Source organism: Dendrobates tinctorius, unplaced genomic scaffold (genome assembly GCF_039654945.1).
Source record: "Dendrobates tinctorius isolate UK_male_01 unplaced genomic scaffold, ASM3965494v1 ptg000026l, whole genome shotgun sequence".
Classification (NCBI taxonomy): domain Eukaryota; kingdom Metazoa; phylum Chordata; class Amphibia; order Anura; family Dendrobatidae; genus Dendrobates; species Dendrobates tinctorius.
In genome coordinates, this window is record NW_027361694.1 from 11,704,238 (window position 1) to 11,727,500 (window position 23,263).

Genomic DNA, 23,263 nt, shown 5'->3' on the forward strand with positions numbered 1-23,263 from the left:
GGTAAGATTAGATAGGTAGTGTGAAAAGTTCTGTGAGATCAAAGGGCTACTTGGAGGAGATAGCTCAGATATGGTAATGGATCATAAAACCTTCTGACAAATTGAGTCCTGTGTGAATAGAATCAAAGATTGTAATGAATTTGTGCTCCCACACTCTCTGATGTGTCTGTGATTTAAAATTGCCTTTTAAAATGACAACTTTCATATTGCCTATGTTGTGTCCTGGATGACAGAAATGCTTAGCCACAGGTAAATGTTTTTTTTTGTCTGTCGATGAGACCTCATCCTTGCTCTCAGTCTCTGTCCTGTTTCTCCAACATAGAGAACACCCACAGGACATATATTGCATAGAATTAAATACACCACATTGGAAGAGTAACATGTGAATGTCCCTGGGATCTTATAGTCCTGCTGTGTGTTGGGAATTTGGATTTTGTCTTTGGTCTCTATATGAATGCAGGTTTTGCATCTTCTCCCATTGCAAGGATATGTTCATATCAGCATATTGTCATATCAGCCTGATGAAGGGACGTAAGCAGTCCAGAAAGTTTGCTTTGTAACAACATTCACTATAATTTGTTAGCCATTAAAAGGTATCATACCCACAAGATTCCTATTTTGCTTCTCTCACTGAGAGCACTTTATATATTTTTTTCTACTGGCTAACACGGTACCAAACCACTTTTTCATTTTACTACATGGCTGTAAAACACATACACCCGCTTCTAACATGCACCATACATGTACGGTGGATGTAGTGGCAAGGAAGGTTAATGTTAATCTTGGTTTTACTGTTGTCAAGACATTTGACTAATAATGTAACTAAAGGCATTAAGAAGGTAAAAAGTGATTGTAACGGGGTCTTCTGTGCTGTAATACCTCTTACATTACCACCCCGTGTTTCAGGAGGTCCACTCTGCTTTTCCTTACTTCTGGATGAAGGACGCTGGCTCAAAAGGCTTTGTAACATGGGAACATATAAAAGATCACTGCTTCTCCACGTATTTCCAATGTGACAACATTTTACTCACCGGTCTCAGAATATATATACATACAGAGGACAGGACAATCAATATGTGGCGGGCCAGTAGATAACAGGCTCCAATTCAGACTCCAGACGTACATTACAATAGCCGCAGGTGGCCAGCGACCCTCGATCATTTACCGTGGGATTTACAAAGGTGGGGGGAGGTCAGAAGTGAGATATCTCGTTTACCTCTGCCTAGGGGTCGCAGCCGGTCGGTTGCTGTATTAGGGGCATGCATCTCACATTGCACCTATCATACATGCATCTCCTATTCGGGGTGCTGGGGGATTCTGTAACACGGATGCGCTTTCTAAGGCAGCATTTTTAATGCCACTTGCAAATTTCTTTTGACTCGTCCCTCTTTCCCTTTTGAATTGGTTTTATCATATAGTGTAGCTTGTTTTGTATAAAATTGGCTTTGTGACACACAAAAAAGATGATACACTAGTACTTGCCATTTCAAAAGGTACTGAGTTCTCCAAAACTATATTTATGTACACACGTTAGTACAAGCAGTAAATTACAGTAGCTCATTATGTTAGCCAGCATGTATTTTTTCTCATATTGTGGTTTTGTTAAAATCGAGTCATAAAGCTATTTCTTGGACATAATTTGGGCCTTCAGCTGAAAAAAAAAAATAGCCAAAAGCTCTTGATATAAACTTCTCGTTTACTGTTTGCAAAGTGTCCAATCTCCATGAAGAAAGTAATTATTCTGCGGAAACAAGCCAACTGGCAAAGTAAATCGTACTGTATATTATGTACATTTTATGTGAGCTTTAAAAGCGCAGAGTTATGGCTAAATGTAATCTAATGAAACTTGTCATACTGTTGACATGTTTTGTAACTTACTCTAAGGCTAGCAGTAACCATTCCACATGTAATTTTTGCAGCACATTGGCAGTTTGCCCCACAAGTGAGCGATGTAATGTGTTGGTAATAGAAATAGCAAATTAGTATTTAAGCTACTGCACTTAAGTTATTTGGTTTCACATGTGCCTTGAGTTGGCAAGAAAAGAACGGAAATTAAACTCTTCAAAAATCTGAAAGCATGAAAGCGCTTGTTCTTTTGATTGAAACCACATACTTAGCTTTTGATTTTAGCCAGCGCCAGTGGTAGGGAAAATTACAGCTGAGGAAAAAATACATTGCAAGCTGTGAAAATGGCAATTGGCAATGCATGCCTTCTATCCGATTGCAGTATTTCTGCAAATTCATCGGCAAGTATTCTCTAATGTTTTATCTCTCCAGGTATGCAAAATGTTTTACCTTTATTTGAAGTGGAATTATTTCATAGTCCTTTCATGTAAAACAGCATTCTATCCACTAGTTCCGCTCTAAATGTCCTTCTCAGCATATTTCTGCAGGCTGGGCATTTTGTCTTTTTTTCCTCACAATTTATATAGGACATTTTGTATTTTTGATTACATTAATAAGTGACAGAATAATGTTACCAAAAACACTGGGGAAATGGCTTTAACATTTTAATAATTGCTGCAGAGATTACACTGGATGCTTATGTGGTTGCTGTATACTTTCCTAATTGGTCATTTAGAAGGTATGAGTGTAAAGGTACTGTCACACTTAGCGATGTACCAGCGATATGACGCGGTCAGGATCGCTGGTACATCGCTAAGTGGTTGCTAGTGAGCTGCCACACAGGCAGATCTCACCAGCGACATCGCTGGGGACGGGGGGTCGCTACTTACCTGTCACACTAGGCGATCCTGCGTCCTCCCGCCCGCGTCCACGCTCGTTGCTCGTCTCTCCTCAGGGAGCGCCGCAGGAAGCTGACGACGAGAAACAGTCCTGGACGTTCTCGCGTGATCAGCGATAACCAGCGGGGGAGCCGGTCGTAGGTAAGTATCGGACACAGCGATATCGCTAGCAATATCGCTAGCAATATCGCTATAACGTCACAAGTTATAGCGATATTGCTAGCGATATCGCTTAGTGTGACAGTACCTTAAGTGTACTGAAATGTAAATCGGTCTTACCCCATGTTCATGCATTATTTAATAGGGTGACAATACTTTCAGCTTATTTTGCTTCAAAACTTATTTTTTTCTGTCCTGATATACTTTTTACTGACTAAAATATTTTGATTAGTAAATAACCTAATAGAAAGTCGTACATCGTTTAGGGAATTATTTACACCATTTACACCACAGCTGTCCAACAAAATTGGGGCAATTGGTGGGGATAATGTAGCAGTATAAAAAAAAACAACCTAGTTCGAACAAGCTGCACGAGAGTCCCAAAATCACGAGTAACCGCAGGAATGGTGCTGGCATGGGAGGTGAGTTTGGGCTTTTTTATTTTATCGGGTTGTAGAGAATAAGACTGCTAGTCTTATTTTTACTCAACCCCTTCATAAGTGTCAATTCATTAGTGTGTAACAGAGCATCATTTGACTTTTATGAACTGCTACAAAATTGACGCATAGCTGGACTGTATCTTCTAGCAGCATTTTTGTTGAATGTTAGCCCATTCTCAATGGGCAATGGCCACCAGTCCATTAATATTCTTAGGTTTGGATACTGTGACCGCATTCTTCAAATACCATTAAAGATTTTCTATTAGTTCAAATTGGGTGACTATCACAGTCACTCCAGAGTCTCCCAAGCCTAATTCTAAAAAGAATTTTGAAGTATGCTTTGGATTATTGTCCTGTTCAAAGGTCCAATAATGCCCAAACTTCAGCTCAGAAGACATGACGTTTTCTTCTAGTATTTCTTGACACTTGAATAAATCCATTTTGCCCTCCCATGCTCCAGACTTCCAGTGCCAGATGATGCAAAGCAGCCCCAGATCATCTCTGAGCCACAGACGTTCTTCTCCGTATTGACTGTTTTCATTTTAGTGTGGGGTGGAGACCTTTTAGAGTTTTGTATGTGTCATAGTGTCTTTGGCCATCAAATGTTGCAGTCATACAAGGGTTTTTGCTCACCTTACTCCTCAGGAATTTGAAGGCAGTCAGTGGTTGCTATCATTTTTTGTCACGTCCAGATAGCAAGCATAGCCAGTGTTCCAAGACCGGAGTCACACTACAGCGAGATACGGCCGAGTCTCGCAGGTTAAAACCAAGCTCTGGCACCGGCACTCCAGAGCGGAGCGTGCGGCTCCATGTATTGCTGTGCGGCTGCACGCTCCGCTCCAGAGTGCCAGAGCTTGGTTTCAACCTGCGAGACTCGGCCGTATCTCGCTGTAGTGTGATCCCGGCCTAACTTTTTGAATTTTCAAAGTGTACTTCTAAGTTTATCTCAAGGAACATCTGGGCATGGAAGATTCTGGAGTGGTTGTCACCCTTGCCTAACTTGAACCATCTTTGGTAAGAATTGAAGAAGATGATTGCAGCATGCACACGCAAGAATATTTTTAAACTGAAGGAAATTGATCATGATGAATGGGCTAAGATTTCTCAGGCTGCCAGAAGGTGATTTCTGGCTATTTACCATGATTGCAGCTGGGGCATAACAGCCAACTGTTGCTCTAGTATGGACACTAGTTATTCAGGTATTGACTAATTTGAAGACTGCTGTAATCATTAAAAATGTCATTTAATATTGATTTTGGAGAAGCCACTTATTAGTTGTGTTGAGCTTTGTCTATTATTCTTTTGTTTAGTACTTAGTGAAGAAAGTTTGGAAATTTTGTTGATAAAACTAATTTGCAATGTGTTAAATAGTTTTGATTGCAACTGTATAGCTGGGTTGACAAACTGCTCAGCGACAGAGTTCAGAACTTAAAGAATGTGAAAGCTTGTCTGACCAGTTAAACATTTAAAAAATCTCTTTGACTGCTGTGAAGTAATAACAGAAGTACTGTTCAATTTACTAATCAACCGCTGCTTCTGTGCTGATGCATCCCTGGTTCCTTCCTGGTCTATGTATTTTTTGCATGGACTTGTGACATCTGCAGCTAATCGGCCAACCCCAGCAATGACCTCATATGCTGCCCTTGTTCAGATTTGAACTCAGGACCTCAGTGCTGCAAAACAAAATTATCTGAGTCTGTGTGTTGCCCTGTAGATATTATTACAGATAGACTATGGTTTGCTGCCCACAAAATTGTGTTTTGTAAAGTCAGTAATAATTCACTTGTGCACCTCTACGAGTTTTTGAGACAGTATGCTTTACACCAACTGTTTAAGCCAATCCTATTTTATTCACACTATCAGTCCCTTGAACCAACCATTCTAGTCACCTTTGTACAATTGTTTCAAGGCTAGAAAAAGCTGACTATGGGAATCCAACTTCTCCATTGAGCTAATGATAATGAATGCATGCTCATATCTTCTTCAGATGCCTGCACAGTAGCCTGAGAGATTTCCGTCCTTTATCAATCACATATTTTATGACTTCACATGCTTGGTGATAGAACAGTTAGCAATCAGTGTACCTCCAACTGCAGAAATACTTTGTCTGGTTTGGTTTCCCTATAACGTTTTTCCCCTGGCTGAACTGGTCAAATGGAAGCTGGAATAATCTGATTCATAGACATGAAAGAGATGATATTTTCCACTGTCGTAATGAATTATGAAAAATGCGACCTGTAAACTGGTGATCCCGTAATGTATCCTGTGTGAAATCAAAGTTTAGAAGGTCGTAATAATTCCCACTGGTGATATCACTTCTACTTCTGTCACTATTGCACGTGTTAATGGAATATAAAACCGTTTAACAAACGCTAAGAGAGAACTAAATAACAGACAATAGAATTGTTGTATTTATTGCCTAAAGATGCCCTTTGTAAATAAAATAGAAAATGTATATATATTTTTTTATTTGAATGAAAGAACTTGAGTCTTTTGCTAATAGGATTCTAAAAAAGAGCCTTATTATATTTGGTTAATTGCCAAAAGTGTAATGAAATCCCATAAAATGTATGTACACTTGATAGATCCTGACTGCATTTTATTATTCCATTCACATATGTTCGTATTATTTCTTGATATTAGCTTGACTGTTTAGGAATATGAATCATTATGCAGTGCACATGGCAAGATTCCTCTCCGCTTAATATTAAGTACTCCGGATATACCATATATAGCACCTAATGATTGGTTCAAACTGCCTCCTGCTGCTACAGACCTCTTTAGCAGTGTGCCATTCAAAAGACAGTTAATTATTGAATATTATTTTGCACGCTGACAAAGCATGTGCTATGGATTTTTTTCCCCTCGTTTGCCTACGTGTTTTAGCTCAGGTTATAATTTCTAGTAATAATTTATAACTCACAGCGGTTGGTGAAGCGCCTATTAAATTTTTACACTATGATATGAAGAAATTAACCACACAATTTCAAGTGTGGGTTAGTCTGTTCACAGTTAGATATTTTAAAATGGGAAATGCATCATGTTTGTACTTTGTATACAATGTTGGCATATTTGCAGTAAACGTTATCCAAGAAAGAAAACAAATGTTGAGGTTCTCGGCATGGCAGATATCTTATTTATTTATTGCCACTTAACAGTTATTTATAGTATTGTATTTATTTAGATATTTGATTTTTTTTTGTCTGTTCAAAGAGAAATAAAAAAAAAAAAAATTGTCATATTTCTCCTTCCTTTAGCTTCACTCTTGCTGTGGCTTTGAAAGAGAGAAAAAAAGAATTGCACCAAAACTGCAAAGTGGGAATTTTATGTGTAGATTGACCCCCCTACCCTCCACCACCTTCCCGCTTAGGTGACTCATCAGTGCTAATTTAAAGGGGCCTTCTCATTTTAAATATTGATATGATATCTTCAGGATGTGACATGAACATAGAATCATAGAATGTTAATGTTGGAAACGACCTCCAGGGGAAAAAAATGGTTTTAGTTTAGTGGTGATCAGAATGGTGCATCCATCATGTGAACAGGACAGATTGTTATTCATTTAAAATGATTGCAAAACAATTCTTCTGTAAGGTGAGAGTGCCATCTACTAGACTCTATCTTTCCCCCAGTGTTGTTCAACATTTTTTATAAATTATCTAGATAAGGGAACTGAAGGTAATCTAATCAAATTTGTAATAGCAAAAGAACTAGTCCCCTTTATATCGCTCACTGATCCACTGCTGTACTATTCATGACCAGTTTTTGCTTGCTTAACTGCAGCACATGACCGCTGTAGCCAATCTCTGATCTCAGGATATATGACACAGGATCATTGAGGCCGTTGATTGACTAGAGAAGTCATCTGTGTTGATGGCATGCCATGATCATTTAAGGGATTCCTATGTCCTCCTCAGCCTCTTACCACATTTGAAGTAACTATTACGCCTCATTTGTCCTCAACACAATGGGACGTAATACTACATGAATAGATCATAATTAATAGCAAAGCTCTTGATGTAAGGGTCAGATTGCTGTAGGTAGGTCTCTGTCATTTCTACACTTGGTTGCTGTAGTCAGTAGGGTTAAAATGTTTGAATTTGAGAATTTTAAAGTTTACCTGTCATTTCAGAAAACTAGTGTCTGCCCCTAGCGGCTCCCTCCTCGGCCGATCACCATAGAGTTTGAGAATCAAGTGGATTCTCATACCTCAATGAAAATCTGTCGTAACTGAAGATGGATTTTTAACAAGTAACTGTTCAGTCCATTAATATTACATACTAGCTGAAGAGCCCCGGTGCTGCCCGGGCGTAGTAACTAACTGCGGTTAGTTATAACAAATAATAATGATTATATCTATATATATAAAGCTAAGTGTAGAGCCCAGCCCACTCCGCATAGCCACATTCACTATAATATCCCACATCATCCCGTCAGCCAGAGCCACCGGACTACTACCCCTAATATCCCACATCATCCAGTCAGCCAGAGCTACCGGACTACTATCACTAATATCCCACATCATCCTGTCAGCCAGAGCCACCGGACTACTACTACTAATATCCCACATCATGCCGTCAGAGCCACCTGACTACTACCCCTAATATCCCACATCATCCCATCAGCCAGAACCACCGGACTACTACCCCTAATATCCCTCATCATCCCGTCAGAGCCACCTGACTACTACCCCTAATATCCCTCATCATCCCGTCAGAGCCACCTGACTACTACCCCTAATATCCCACGTCATCCCGTCAGAGCCACCGGACTACTACCCCTAATATTCCACATCATCCTGTCAGCCAAAGCCATCGGACTACTACCCCTAATATCCCACATCATCCTGTCAGCCAGAGCCACCGGACTACTACCCCTAATATCCCACATCCTAATTTCCATACCGGGGATCCCTTTAAGAGAGGCCTGGGGTCAAACCAAATCGCTGGATGGATTTGCCTTGACTTCCATAGCAATGATCCCTTTAAGAAGGAAGATGTGCCTATGGGATTGAAGATGTGTGATGGGTATATGGGCAGGGAGGGGGGATTCATTTCTGTCATGTGCTCTCTGCTCCTTTCTGGGGGCAGACTGGATGGGAGCTTATGTTCCCGGGGATATTAGATTTCTCCCACCATGGCAGTGTCTGCTGAGGTGTTGTCCTGGAGTGAGTACACTATTGGTCATAGCAACCAATCACAGGTCAGCTTCTTTACTTAGTGATTGATTGCAAGGAAAACTGTTGCTCATAGCAACCAATCACAGCTCAGCTTCTTTTAAACAGCTCTGGTGAAATGAAGGATGCTTCGTGATTGGTTGGTGATACACACACACACACACACACACACACACACACACACACACACACACACACATACATTCACGTATATATATATATTCTTGTCTTCACTTGTACTATTAATACTATTAATTTAATAGGAAAAAAATGAAACCGTTAAGTTAAATATTGGTAAATTAGGCTTACTGTGTCAGCTCTTTGCATAACAAAAACTCCAGGTCCGACATTGGTGTAAGCCTGTTAGGTGTAGGCAGATTCTTGCTGATTATCTTCCTCATTATACATCAACAAAGCAATAACCACTTCAAGATCCCAAGTGTGAAAGAAAAGTAAAGTTTATTAAAATAAACATTTTAGTATAAAAGGTTTTTTTTTTTTCCATTCCTCATCTTAAGGCCTCATTTAGAAGTCCGTGAATCACGTTAGTAACGGATAGTACACATTAAAGTCTATGTTGGCATTGACCTGTCTGTGGGGGTTTTTTGCAGACCGTGCGGCCACCAAAAAAAATGAAAAAGAATTAAAAAAAAAAATTACTCATATAAAGATATTGTTCTGTAAAAATCTTGGTTAGAACATAGATGCAATCAATGTGCTGGTTAATATTGTAATGTATGAGAAACTATAATTTATTTATTTTGCCGTTCATGAAAATCACTAATGAAACGCTGCTCTAAAACACTGCCGAAACTTGGAATTTTTTTTGTTTTGCTTATAAGAAAAAGAATCTGAATGAGGACTAAAAAAAATGATTATAAAAGTTAATAGAACTGATGCTTAGCGGCGGATGAATTGCTTGCTGTGCAAACGTGGAATCCCCATTTTACTCTACAGTGTGAGTAAGGGCTCATACTTGCGAGAGACTCCTACGATTCTCATGCGAGTGTCTCGCATGTAAACCTGGCTCTGCCGCGGCACTTAGATCAGAGCATGTGACTACATGAATTTCTATGCAGCCGCACGTTCCAGTCCCAGTGCTGGCGGTTGTGCCAGGTTTTCATGCTAGAGACTCGCACAAGAATCGTCTGAGTCTCTCGCAAGTGAGTATGAGCCCTAAAAGTGAGCCTGTGCCTCCATTGCTGCCTATAATTATTTTTCCTAACTGCTTGATTATTTGCTATAAATTTCCACAAGATATTACTTGACTCTTCAGGATTACTGTTCATGCACGGTCAGCAGCCTGCTTTGATATGCTTAATATAAGCTGAGCAGCTTTATTTTTTTATTGATTACATTAATTGATTGCAAAGTTTATTAATTTTGTGCCATCCCCAAATGCATACAGAACGCCTCCTCCCAAATTAATATGCACTTGTCAAATATTTTGCCTGACATGCTGGGTTTAGTAATTGTAATGGAAAAAGATTTGTGAGGGCTCCAATAATGTGATCGGAAAATGTCTTTTTTTTCTCTCTCTGTGGCAAAGGAAGTAGGTAATTTGTTTCCAGTATGAACTATTTCAGGGTGTGCTCTTTGTTCTCTGGAGTTTTTGTTCGGTGGAAAATCCAGTGTTTCAAACAAATCGTAAAGAATTTCCACATCATCTTCCTGTTTACTTATATGCGCACTATTTATTTTATATTAGGCTACGTATATTATTTTATTACTTTAGGTAAAGCTAACCTAATTTTGGATGGTAATTTGACTGATTTGTTTGCTATAATAACTGCAAATATGTTCTACTAAAAAGCTGTGTGTATTATGACGACTGTTCATACCCTTAGGCTTTACTACACTGGTTCCAGTGTACGCCTATTAAGAGCATCTCCCCACGTATATAGACATCAGAGCTTTTAGTCGAATGCTAATGAAAAGTCGTACAAAGCATGCCAAAAGGCTACTCACTGTCAGGTGAATAGGGTTCAGCATACATATAGGTTATATAAAGCTTACTGGGATTACATAACAAAGCAAAATCATTGTATAATAGTTCTGCTCACTATTGCCATCAATAAAGGGAAACCTAATATTGTTCATAGCTGAGTCTTTGCTACATTATGAAAGTCTAAGGCTGTGTTCACACGTAGCGTTTCTTTTGCGGTTTTTTTGCGGATTTGCCAAAAAATCCGCTCAAAAAACACTCAAAATAAGCTTCCCATTCATTTCTATGCATTTTGCACTTTTTGTGCATATTGATGCATTTTTTACCGCGAAAAAAAACGCTTCGTGGTATAAAACGCAGCATGCTCATTAATTTCGTGGAAAATTCTGCGTTTCTATCTATTTTCTATGGGTCTAGAAATGCATAAAAATGCGCGTTTTTTGCGCAAAAATCGCGGCAAAAACATGTGGTTTCTGGGAAGGGAGTCCGGTTTTTATGCTGAAATTTCTGCATACGTGTGCACATAGCCTAAGGCCTCATTCAGACATCAGTTCTTCTCTTATTTTTTTTCACAGATAAAACACTTACACTTTATAGTCTATGGAGCTGTTTACATGTTTGTGTTTTTTTTTGTAATCCGTGAAAAATAAAGGATAGCAACCGGTTTCCATCAATAAATCATTCAAGAGCTATCTGATTTTTGCTGCATAATGTGTAGGAGAAATTTGTTTTGTTTGTTTTTTTTCAGACAAGAGCTGCCACATTCAGGGGAAATATGAACAAAGATTAAAAATTGGACTTGGCACACAAGAACAATGGTCTTTTGTGTGTGCATAAATAAAATTAGACTTATAAATCTTCTACCCCAATAGTTTGCTGCAGTGCATTGTTAATTTTACAGTATCTGCCTGAGCTTTAGCTTTTTAGATCTTGTAGCACTGCGTAGTAAACTTCCATCTGTAAGAAATATTCGGTCTGGGTGTAGGTTTTCAACTTGTGGACATAAATAATGCTTTTTCCATTGAAACAATTATTAACCATTCTTGAAATGTACTCACATTAATTGTTCATAACAATTCATCAGTGTTTTCACCAAAAAACTTGTGTACAACACTTTGAAATTTTGTGGAATGCAGATTTGTGAAATTATTTTGTGACTTTTGGTGTTTTCATATCTGTATGAAGCAGCTCTGTAAAAATGGGAGGAGGTGGGATGTGCATGGCTTTGCCCGCTCATCAAATTCAACAAATGTTACTCTAGTCCCTGACTGGAGTAGTACTTCTGGCGCGGTGTAAAGAGGTGCACGCCACTGACAAGATGCACCAAATTAAGTGATGTGCACATCTTGAAGTGGTTGTCCTATGGACAAAGCACATTTTAATCTGTAGATCTTGGAATAATAATGAGTTCCACAATTGGATGTGTTAAAAAAATGTCCCGGTTCTGAGATAATTGTGTAAATGTGCTCCTGCTATGTACTGTGTAATGGCTGTGTCTGACAGTGCAGGAACATGGTCTGATCATACCACAGCTCTTAGGCAGGGGAGTGGGGAGAAGAGTTTATACTAATGACCTAGTGTCATGATCCCAGTGCACGTTCTGACCTGCACACCTGAGGTTAATTATTGTGGCCTCTCATTGGTTCAGGGAGAGCTTCTTATAGCTCCAATCCCTGTCAGTTATACTTTTGCACTTGGCTGAGTGTCTCAACCCCTGTGTGCCTGTGTTCTAGCTTGCTTGTATGGTTCTGACTCGGTTCTGTCCCCCATTGTGAGTTTGTCTTTTGATTCTGTACTGTGTATCTGCTTCTCTGGTTTTCTGACTCCTCCTGCTAAGTCCTTGACCATTCCTGATTAGCCTGCTACTTGTGTACCGTGTTGCCTCTCTCATTTACTGACCTCGGCTTGTCTTGGATTTCGTCTCCCTCTGGTGCCCCGTCCTTTCCCTGGTGTTCGGTAGCCCCCTTTTCCCCTCTCCTCTGCTTCAGGGTCCCTATAGCATCCTGCACTCATCTCCAGCAGCAGGGCGCTAAGCCCCGCCCCCTGTGGTCACGTGCTGCAGGTCCTGTCAGTACACTCACCACCCGGTGTTTTGCTCACTCCAGCCCTGCTGTATTGCTGTCATCTTGCCCAGCTCCCGGACACTGTGAGTAACGCTGTCACAGGCCGCCAGAGGCTCCTGGCTCTTACTGTCAAAGCTGCTGAAACCGCTGGTAAGTGCCTACCTGGCGGTTTCTCCTGATACCTAGTAGGAGCTTGCAGCTGCTGCTTTCTGTGAGGTAAAACATTACCCTGCATGTTTTATTACAAGAGTAAGTGTTTCTGCTGCAACTTCAGTCCCTTGAGCTTGTCATACATCAAGTTAATCAGGTAGGAGCTCAGCTGCCGCTGAACTCATATGTAACTTGATTTATCATGAGCTCAAATGGCAGGAGAAGAAACACTCGCTCATATGGTAAGACAAGCAGGGTAATGTTTTACCTCACAGGAAGCAGCAGCTTCAAGACCCTGTTTTGTCATTGCTATAATCTCCTCCTCTTCCTTCTATGGCCAAGGCTTATATGTGCCAACCATGTCCCTGTAGGGTCAGACACATCCATTACACAGTATATAGCAGGGGCACATTTATAAGATTATCTCAGAACAAACGTTTAATACATCCAATTGTGGAACTTATTATTCCAAGATCTATTGATTAAAATGTACTTTGTTCGACAGACCAACCCCTTTAACGCCAGACTTAACGGATCAGCCCCTAGATTTTTTTATGATTTTAGCATATATACTAATTCACAATTAAATAAAGAAAAAAAAGTTTTGCTTTTTTTTTCTGGATTTAGGCTAGCTTCACACTAGCGTTTTGGGCCGCAGCGCACGGCCGCCGCTAAGCCCCGACCCTGCCTGCCCCCTCCGGTCATCTCCGCCTAGTATCGCACACGGCTGCATGCGATCTGCACACCCTATCTTTAGCATAGGGTGTGCAGACCTTGCTCTGACCGTGTGCTAGTAGAATTTTGCGTGCGCTGCGCCCTTTTGACGGTGCGCTGGAGTGCGCCGAATGCACCATGTCGCATTTTGGTGCGCTCGGAGCACCGTCAAAAGGGCGCAGCGCACGCAAAATTCTACTAGCGCACGGTCAGCGCATGGTCTGCGCACCCTATGCTAAAGATAGGGTGTGCAGATCGCATGCAGCCGTGTGCGATACTAGGCGGAGATGACCGGAGGGGGCGGGCAGGGGGAGGGGCTTAGCGGCGGTCGTGCACTGCGGCCCAAAACGCTAGTGTGAAACTAGCCTTAGATAGCGCATACGAAGTGAAAATGCTGAATCGATTTTGCATTTGTCTCGAAAAGTTTTCTAATGGGTTGTCTTTTGTGTTAAACAACCTAAGATACCTCAGAGAGCCATATGTAAGCAATTCAGAAAGTGTGACGGTTTTTAACTATCCACACAGAATGAACCATTCAACCTTTGATGTTAGATGAAGCCCTGCTGTCAGATATTAATCTGCAGTATGATGATGATTTTCCAAAAGAATGACTAAACCAGGTGTAGCATAAAATTCCCCTGTTCATTAGCGTTTCTTATTAATTAAAACAGCCATGTACAACTCACTTAAACGCTCCTCAGCTCTGTGCCTCAGAGAGTATATTATATGCAAGGCCTGTTTTATAGCTAGCAAAGTGTCACCTCAACGTATTGAAATTACCTGTCTAATTGTATTAAACGTAGCATGTCTACAGTGTGGTTGGCGGCTTCTTGTTTGCTGAAAATCACTTGATGCGGCATTATCCAGAGGCAGCTGTTCACAGGTCCTTCACCTCTCCCCAGAGATGACTGGATGCTTACATAGTCAGACCCCGTCGTATAGAAGGATTGGTGAACATGACAGGTTGTTTGGAAGCCATCTGTTTAAAATGCCTTCTGCTTTGTGTGCAGTAATGAACTTGCGAGAAGCTGTCTTTTTATTAATAGTTTGTTATGATGTCCAAACAGGTGGAAGTTGATGGAACTAAAGTGAATGTGTCCAGCGAGTGGAATCTCTCTTCACCGTTGATGTCTGTCAGCATAGGCGGCACTCAGAAGACCGTTCAGGTAAGTGCACTTATTCTATTGAGATTAGCCGTACGACTCACTGCTCACCTGAACACTACAGTTAGCTTAGAACCAGGAATATTTCTTAGCTTTTTCAAACTTTTTCAAACTTTCGAAACCGTTGGCTGATGAGTCACATGAGGCTCACAACTCTTTGCCGTGCAGCGTGCCGTTAGAGACAAGATGTCTAAGACATTTATAATATCTTGTATATCTTACACACTTAACAATTCTAGGTTGGGTAGTATAATGCCAGGGTCAAATATTAGTTAGAACATCTTTGTAAATTCAATACCTCTTGCTTTTCCCAACTTAAATCTCTCTCCATTTTTTGAGGGAAAAGTGGCTATTGACCACCACTCAAAGTTGAATGTGACGCCGAACGTAATAGAGGTTGGGGACCTTTAGTATATAGAAATAAATACTTTGTGTTACTAGAGTGTTTCACGTGTGCTCCTGCAGTAAAAATAATGTATTTATTTCTATATTCTCAAATATATGCATGTGCAGAGGCGCCCAAACACAAATGTCCAAAAGTTGGTTATCGAGGCCAGACAGATTGGATTACACAATTGACTCTTCACGATTTCTGTTTTGCTAAGCAATATGTCAAATTATGTTTACAGGGTTATTGAATCTTTACAATTGATTTTCATCAATTGCTCATTATCAGTTGTATGGAAAATGTTTTGTATACCCAGCTGGACAGAAATTCAAATGAAAATTGTTTTTTTGTCGCTTAAGTGCAGTATGTCATGAAAGTATTAAACCTGACTGTTTAAACAGTGTTAACTTGATTCATGACACATACTAATATTTCCACAAGAAAATATGGGATGTAACCCGTAAACAACATATGGCATACAGGTACGTTATATGCCGTCTCCCTGCCTTTGAAGCGGAGCTCCGAACATGGCTGTAAACCTGTAAAATGCCTCAGTCAATCTGTGACAACGCAACAGCATTTACAGTGCAGTGGCAGAGTGGTATGCTGTTTTATGCTCCCATCGACGCACCCGACTTGTTCTCATTGCATCAACTGGTCGCCATGATGGTCAGGGGCCTGCTGTAGACTTTTGTGCTTGTTATTACAGTACTCCTGTGAAAGCCAGCTCGTGGCATTCGTAGACCATGATTTTTTATTTTTGCTATGCACAGCAATATCCCCTAAGGGTACTAACTAAAAATTTTATTTTTTTGTATTTAACAGTATGAAAAAAAATAAAAGCTGAAATCACCCCTCTTATCCCCCATCAACTCCTTCACAACAAGGCAAATTTTAAATTTAGCTTCTTTGTTTGCCATAACATTTTTTATTTTTCTGTCCACATAGACATATGAGGGCTTTCTTTTTGCAGGACGAGTTGTGAATGACACCATTCATTTGACCACATAATGTGCTGGAAAACAAGTGGGGGGAAATTGCGAAATTCTGACATTGTCTTTTGTATTGTCATACATTACAATGTTATGGCATACGTTGTGTGGTAAAAATGACCTAGCAGTATGATTCTCCTCATCAGTACGGTGAGACAATGTTTTTAGTGATACCATTTTAGGATAATATAATTTTGTTAATCACTTGTTACAGAATTTTTGCGGTATTGCAGCAACCAAAAAAAAGTAAGTTTGGCGTTCTTAAGGTTTTTTTTTGTTTGAGTTGTTAATCGGGTTAATTATTTTTATATGTTCATAGATCAGACTTTTCTAAATGCGGCGATACCCCATGCATATTATTTCTTTAATGTATGTAGCAGAAGTAATTGTCTGATCGCTTATGCTATACATACAGCAATACCAAAGTGTTGCTCCATATGGTGAAAATCATGGTCTCCCTTGATGCCCGGTCAGAGGCAGGGTTTAAAAGGGATCTCCGTAATGACAAGCATGGTGATCACTGAGTTCATGAGAGGTCTAGCAAAATATAAAATAAATCAATCCAATCATTAAAAGGCATTGTGATAAATGAAACTCAAAGCACCTGAATTATTGTTATCGGCAGATGCTACAATACAGAAAAATGTAATAAGAGGCAATCAAAACATCAAAAATTGTGATATGTCGAGAATTAAAAATGTTATGGTGCTCGGAAAATAATAACACAAGCAAATTTTTAAAATTTTTTTTTTTACACAATTCTCAATTTTGTTTGACCACTTAAGTAAACAAAAAAAAAACATACATGTTTGGTATGTGCGTAATCGTGCTAACCTGGAGAAATCGTATTGCCAAGTCAGTTTTACCATAAAATAAACTAAAAAAAAAAATTGCAGAATTGCATTATTTTTGCGATTTAGCCACACTTGGAATTTATTTACAGCTTTAGGCTATGTGCACTCGTTGAGTAAATGCATACAGAAATTTCTGCACCATTTCTGCATCTGTTAGCAGGAAAAATGCAGCTGCAAAAGTGTGCTTTTTAGCCTGCGTTTTTGGTACATTTTTTGCCTGCGTTTTTTGACTGATTTAAGTGAGGTCAATGGTGAAAAATGCAGACAAGAATTGATATGCTGCAGGTTATTTTCTGCACCAAATTTGCAAGTTAAAAATCCTCACGTGTGCATGATACTCCAGGTTTCTCATTTACTTGCTTGCATCAGGATTGCTTCAGGTTTTGCTAGCAAAATTGCATAGCAAAACACACCAAATATTCAATGTGAGTGCAAGCCCTCATAGTACATCACATGATAAAATGGATGGTGTCATTCAAAAGTACAACTCATCCAGCAAAGAACAAGCCCTCCCATGGCTGTCAATGGAAAATTCAAAAAGTTATGGCTTTTGGAATAATGGAAGGAAAAAACAAAATCGTAAAAGTGAAAAAAATTGCCCGGACATTAAGGGATTAAAGAAGTCCACCTATGACCTTATATGCTTATAAAGACTGCTTAGGAGGGTTGGTCCTACTGACAGATTCCCTTTAAGAAGCTCCCCCTATGGCCAATTTCATAAGAGGCCAAAAACTATTTTTATGATGTGAGAAGAAACCGAAGTACATGGAGGAAACGCATGCCAGCAAGTGGAAAATGTGCAAACTCCAGGACTACTCGTACAGTGTCCATTGATTCCAGTGCTATAGGATGCAACCACCACAATATAAAGCCTTTTATATACTAAGCATTTTCAAGATTTTTTTAGTCTACATTCACGTTGATACGAGCAATCAGTCTGAAATGAAAATCGTAAGAGAGGTGTTTGCAGCTTTGCCATGGTTAGCTCGCATAATGTTACCTAGAATGATACCATTTTCGGGATGTTTGCAGAAGTGACGAATTACACACTTTACACCAATTGAAGAGGACCTTTCTCCACTTTAGCAAGTTAAACTGACTAGCTCATGATGATGTGCTTAATGAAAAGTAGGTTTCATTTTTGTTGTTTTTCTTCTGTTGCAGAGATATTGCCTTTTAAAGTTTAGAACATCTACTGTGCCAATTTCCCCTACAACCAAGGGGACGTTAACAGAGATTTTTGTCTGGGAAGCATTTACTTGTTCCCCTTTATAACACTGCCCAATCATAAGGTGGAGTCATACAGAAGAAAAAAAAAATGCAAGTGCCCATATGTGTTGGGGGTGCAACATTATAATGCCTATGGGGACCTCAAACGATGATTACCTGAGGAGATGAGGATAAGGCATGTTGGCTAATCCTTTTGTTCTTTACAGATAAGCCACTGCCAGACATAATAGACATAGGCGCGCGATGACTGCCAGGGAAACCATTGTTCGACTGACACCTACCGAATGTGTATACGTATTTGTTTTTCTCGCAAAATCATGACTTTCAGTTTCATGCGTCCTTTATACTTCCATTATATATGAAGGTTGTATTGCCTCTATATTGCGCGCTGTTAAGAATGATGGAAATTAAACACATCACTGTTTATTTTGACCACAAGATTGTCTATGTCTGAAGACATCCCAGGGGTAGCTTGAATGAGTCAGGATCAACAGTTGATACACTGGACTAGACTTGTTTTTATGATGTCACATTTGTGGTCCACCTGGACACAGCTGGTAGCCATCTCAACTAGGCCATTATTAGCAGCCTATAGAAAGTACCGCAAATAATGATGTCCCTTTTTTGTGCTGGCAAATTCATTTATGTTTCCAGTCTGATGAAGGTAGTCACCCATTTCAAGCCCCCTCTGCTAAGATCGTACTATGCACTAGCGCACAGTGAATAAGTCATTGATACCCAACTAGGTGGAACTAATTTTCTGTGGCAAGGGAGCGGAGTTAGGATGAGATGCACTCAAACCTCTGCTTATTAACAAGAAATTACAAATTATATTAATTAGCTGTGAACTGGTGAGAGGTTACACTGATATAGGTGGAATGAGTAATTACTATTAGTCTGAATATATATTTCTGTATCATAATCCCTATTATTTGAATAAGTTTAATCTGTTATTTGACATTTGTGGTGAGTCAAGCAGAAATAAACCAAACGGTATATGTTTATGCAGCCTCATTCATCACTCCTTTTAATATATATGTGTGTGTGTATATATATATGTGTGTGTGTGTGTGTGTGTGTATGTATGTGTATATATATATATATATATATATATATATATAATTTATTTATTTTTTTAATACAGAATGTACTTGCACAGAAGTTTTAACTGAACTTTTCAATTTCTTTGGTTAAGAAAAACATTTATACAAATGGACAAAGGCTTCTTCCTTCTGTATTGATTTGAAGGGCATTTTTTTTTTTTTTAGTTCTCCGCTATTTAGCCCTTTTGTGTGGGTTCTGTGCACATCGCTCTTCTTGAGCATCCATCGTTAGTATATTATTCCCTGATGTTTACCCTGTCAGAAGACCCCAATGTATGCCATTGTATAGCAATGCAGTAGCATATATTGCCTATAAGCCATGTTATTTAAAAATGGTATACAAAGCAGTATACTTTATTTTTGGTTACCCACTGTATAGAAAAACACAGTTTACTGTCCTAAATAATTTACAAGGAAAAAGTTATTTCTTTCCGGATCCACAAGAACACTCTCTTAAGCTTGTTTTAGGATTTTATGGATAAAGCAAAAGTCCTGTTGGAAACTAGACAAAATGTCATGGAAAAATATTTGAAGTTGGTGTTATAGATCTAAGACAATATGAATGTACCTCATTTTTAGTGTACTGCTGCCCATGCAGTCCTATAAAAAATTAGTTAAAAATGTAGGCGTTAAACAATTTTTCTGTTGTCAGAAGATCCTATAAAATGAACATGTTTAATTTTTTTTATTAGGGTATGTGCACACGTTGCAGATTTGCCTGCAGAATTATCTGCACAGAATCTGCACCTCTTGGCAGAAAACGCAGGTAAAAATCTACGCGTTTTTCATGCGTTTTTTTTTATGCGGATTGTATGCGTTGTTGTAAGCTAAATAAAGATGTTATTTAACAAAAAAAAGTGATGTCATGTTTGGTCCAATTTCCTCTTTTACATTTATCCAACCCACACTTCATTACACACAGACAGACAGATAGATATGGGATAGATAGATAGATAGATAGATCTATCTATAGATATATCCATATCTATCTATAGATACACTACCAGTCAAAGGTTTGTGGTCATCCAGACAATTTTGTGTTTTCCATGAAAACTCATACTTTTATTAATCAAATGAGTTGCCAAATGAATTTAAAATCTAGTCCAGACATTGACAAGGTTCAAAAAAAGATTTTTATTTGAAATAATAATTTTCTCCTTCGAACTTTGCTTTCGTCAAAGGATGCTCCCTTTGCAGCAATTACAGCATTGCAGACCTTTGGCATTCTATCAGCTAATTTGCTGAGGTAATCTGGAGAAATTTCACCCCAGGCTTCCAGAAGCCCCTCCCACAAGTTGGTTTGACTTGATGGGCACATTTTGAGTACCATACGGTCAAGCTGCTCCCACAACAGCTCAATGGGGTTGAGATCTGGTGACTGCGCTGGCCACTCCATTACAGATAGAATACCAGCTGCCTGCTTCTTCCCTAAATAGTTCTTGCATAATTTTGAGATGTGTTTTGGGTCATTGTCCTGTTGTAGGATGAAATTGGCTCCAGTCAAGCACTATCCACATGGTATGACATGGCATTGCAAAATGGAGTGATAGCCTTCCTTATTCAAAATCCCTTTTACCTTGCACAAGTCTCCCACTTTACTAGCACCAAAGCAACCCCAGACCATCACATTACCTTCGCCATGCTTGACAGAAGGCGTCAGGCACTCTTCCAGCATCTTTTCAGTTGTTCTGCGTCTCACAAATGTTCTTCTATGTGAACCAAACACCGCAAACTTGGATTCGTCTGTCCATAACACTTTTTACCAATCTTCCTCTGTACAATATCTGTGTTCTTTTGGCCATGTTAATCTTCTCCTTTTATTAGCCAGTCTCAGATATGGCTTTTTCTTTGCCACTCTGCCCTGAAGGCCAGCATCCCGGAGTCGCCTCTTCACTGTAGACATTCACACTGGCGTTTTGCGTGTACTATTTAATTAAGCTGCCAGTTGAGGACCTGTGAGGCGTCGATTTCTCAAACTACAGACTCTAATGTACTTGTCTTGATGCTTAGTTGTGCAGCGGGGCCTCCCACTTCTCTTTTCTACTCTGGTTAGAGCCTGTTCGTGCTCTCCTCTGAAGGGAGTAGTACACACCGTTGTAGGAAATCTTCAGTTTCTTGACAATTTCTCTCATGGAATAGCCTTCATTTCTAAGAACAAAAATAGACTGTCGAGTTTCACATGAAAGTTCTTTTTTTCTGGCCATTTTGAGAGTTTAATGGAACCAACAAATGTAATGCTCCAGATTCTCAACTAGCTCAAAGGAAGGTCAGGTTTATAGCTTCTCTAATCAGCCAAACTGTTTTCAGCTTTGCTAACATACATGCACAAGGGTATTCTAACCATCCATTAGCCTTCTTACACAGTTAACAAACACAAAGTACCATAAGAACACTGGAGTGATGGTTGTTGGAAATGGGCCTCTATACACCTATGAAGACATTGCATTACAAACCAGATCTTTTCAGCTAGAATAGTCATTTACCACATTAACAATGTGTAGAGTGTATTTCTGAATCATTTAATGTTAGCTTCACTGGAAAAAACTGTGCTTTTCTTTCAAAAATAAGGAAATTTCTAAGTGACCCTAAACTTTTGAACAGTAGTGTGTATGTGTATATAATACAGTTGCAGCCAGAAGTTTACATACACTATATAAAAAGTCACATGCATGTTTTTCTCAATGTCTGACATGAAATCAGAATGAACTTTCCTATTTTAGGTCAATTAAGATTGCCATAATTATTCATATTTGCCAAATGCCAGAATCATGAGAGAGAGAAATGTTTTAAGTAATAAAAATGCCTTACTGCAAAGTCAAAAGTTAACATACACTAAGATTACTATGCCTTTAAATAATTCTGAAATAGCAAAAAACTGACTGGCACATCTAAGCTAGTGTGAATAGGTGCTAACTAAAGGTACTGTCACACTAAGCGATATCGCTAGCAATATCGCTATAACTTGTGACGTTATAGCGATATTGCTAGCGATATCGCTGTGTCTGATACTTACCTCCGACCGGCTCCCCCGCTGGTTATCGCTGATCGCGCGAGAACGTCCTGGACTGTTTCTCGTCGTCAGCTTCCTGCTGTGACGACGAGCGAGGAGCCAGGCGGGAGGACCCAGGATCGCCTGGTGTGACAGGTAAGTAGCGACCCCCGTCCCCAGCGATGTCGCTGGTGAGATCTGCCTGTGTTGCAGCTCACTAGCGACCACTTAGCGATGTACCAGCGATCCTGACCGCGTCATATCGCTGGTCGGGATCGCTGGTACATCGCTAAGTGTGACAGTACCTTTAGAAGCAGCTACCTCAATGTATAATATACAAAAAAGTTGCACTCTATCGTGCTAAAGCATGTCAGTGTGAAATATATGAAATATGAATAGCTATACGGCTTCTGAATACTAGAAAAAATTAGACGCTTTGCACATAATTTGGCCAAGTTATGTCTGCCCATAAACCAATGTCAAGGTGGTCTCAGAAAAAACTGATGGGTCCCTATCCAATGTGAATACTTCTCTAAGGCCGGGATCACACATGTGAGAAACTCTGCTGAGTCTCCCATTTTAATACCCAGCACTGCTGCCGGCTATCGGGAGCAGAGCGTGTGACTGCATAGCAATACATGTAGCCACACTCTCCGCTCCCGAGTGCCGGCGGCAGTGCCGGGTATTAACATGCGAGACTCGGCCAAGTTTCACACGTGTGATCCCGGCCTAAGGCTAATGTCTGAATTCCTGGGTGAATGTGGACACCTCTCTTAGCAATGCCTGCATTTATAGGTAGGTAGGAACCTACTGTAATTAAAATCACCACATGTTGAAGGGCGGAGTGCTTGGTCAGAGAGCTAACACAGAAATAACAAAAACTGACTTGTGATTTTAATTTAATTTTTTCTAGTATTCAGAAGCAGTGTAGCTATTCATATTTCATATAGTTCAGATTGACATGCTTTAGCATTATAGAGTGCAACTTTTTTGTATATTTTAAACAATTCTGGACTACCCATATGATATGTGTTTGGAAGCTTCTGGGTTTTTTTGCAACGTCTGAGTTAGAGACACACCTGTGAATGTATTTTAATGCACACCTGAAACACGGCTTCTTTGTGTAGCATCATGGGAAACTCTCAAGAAATCA

At 39.7% G+C, this 23,263-nt stretch overlaps 1 protein-coding gene across 2 annotated transcripts in view; it reads left to right on the plus strand.

Annotated features, from left to right (window-relative positions):
• Positions 1-23,263, plus strand: part of PCCA (propionyl-CoA carboxylase subunit alpha) — an 805,290-nt gene that overhangs the window by 628,143 nt on the left and 153,884 nt on the right. For both annotated transcript variants that reach the window (XM_073569504.1, XM_073569503.1), the window contains exon 20: positions 14,459-14,557. In XM_073569504.1, coding sequence (XP_073425605.1) covers positions 14,459-14,557 — 99 coding nt within the window. The remainder of the gene's footprint in view (positions 1-14,458; positions 14,558-23,263) is intronic.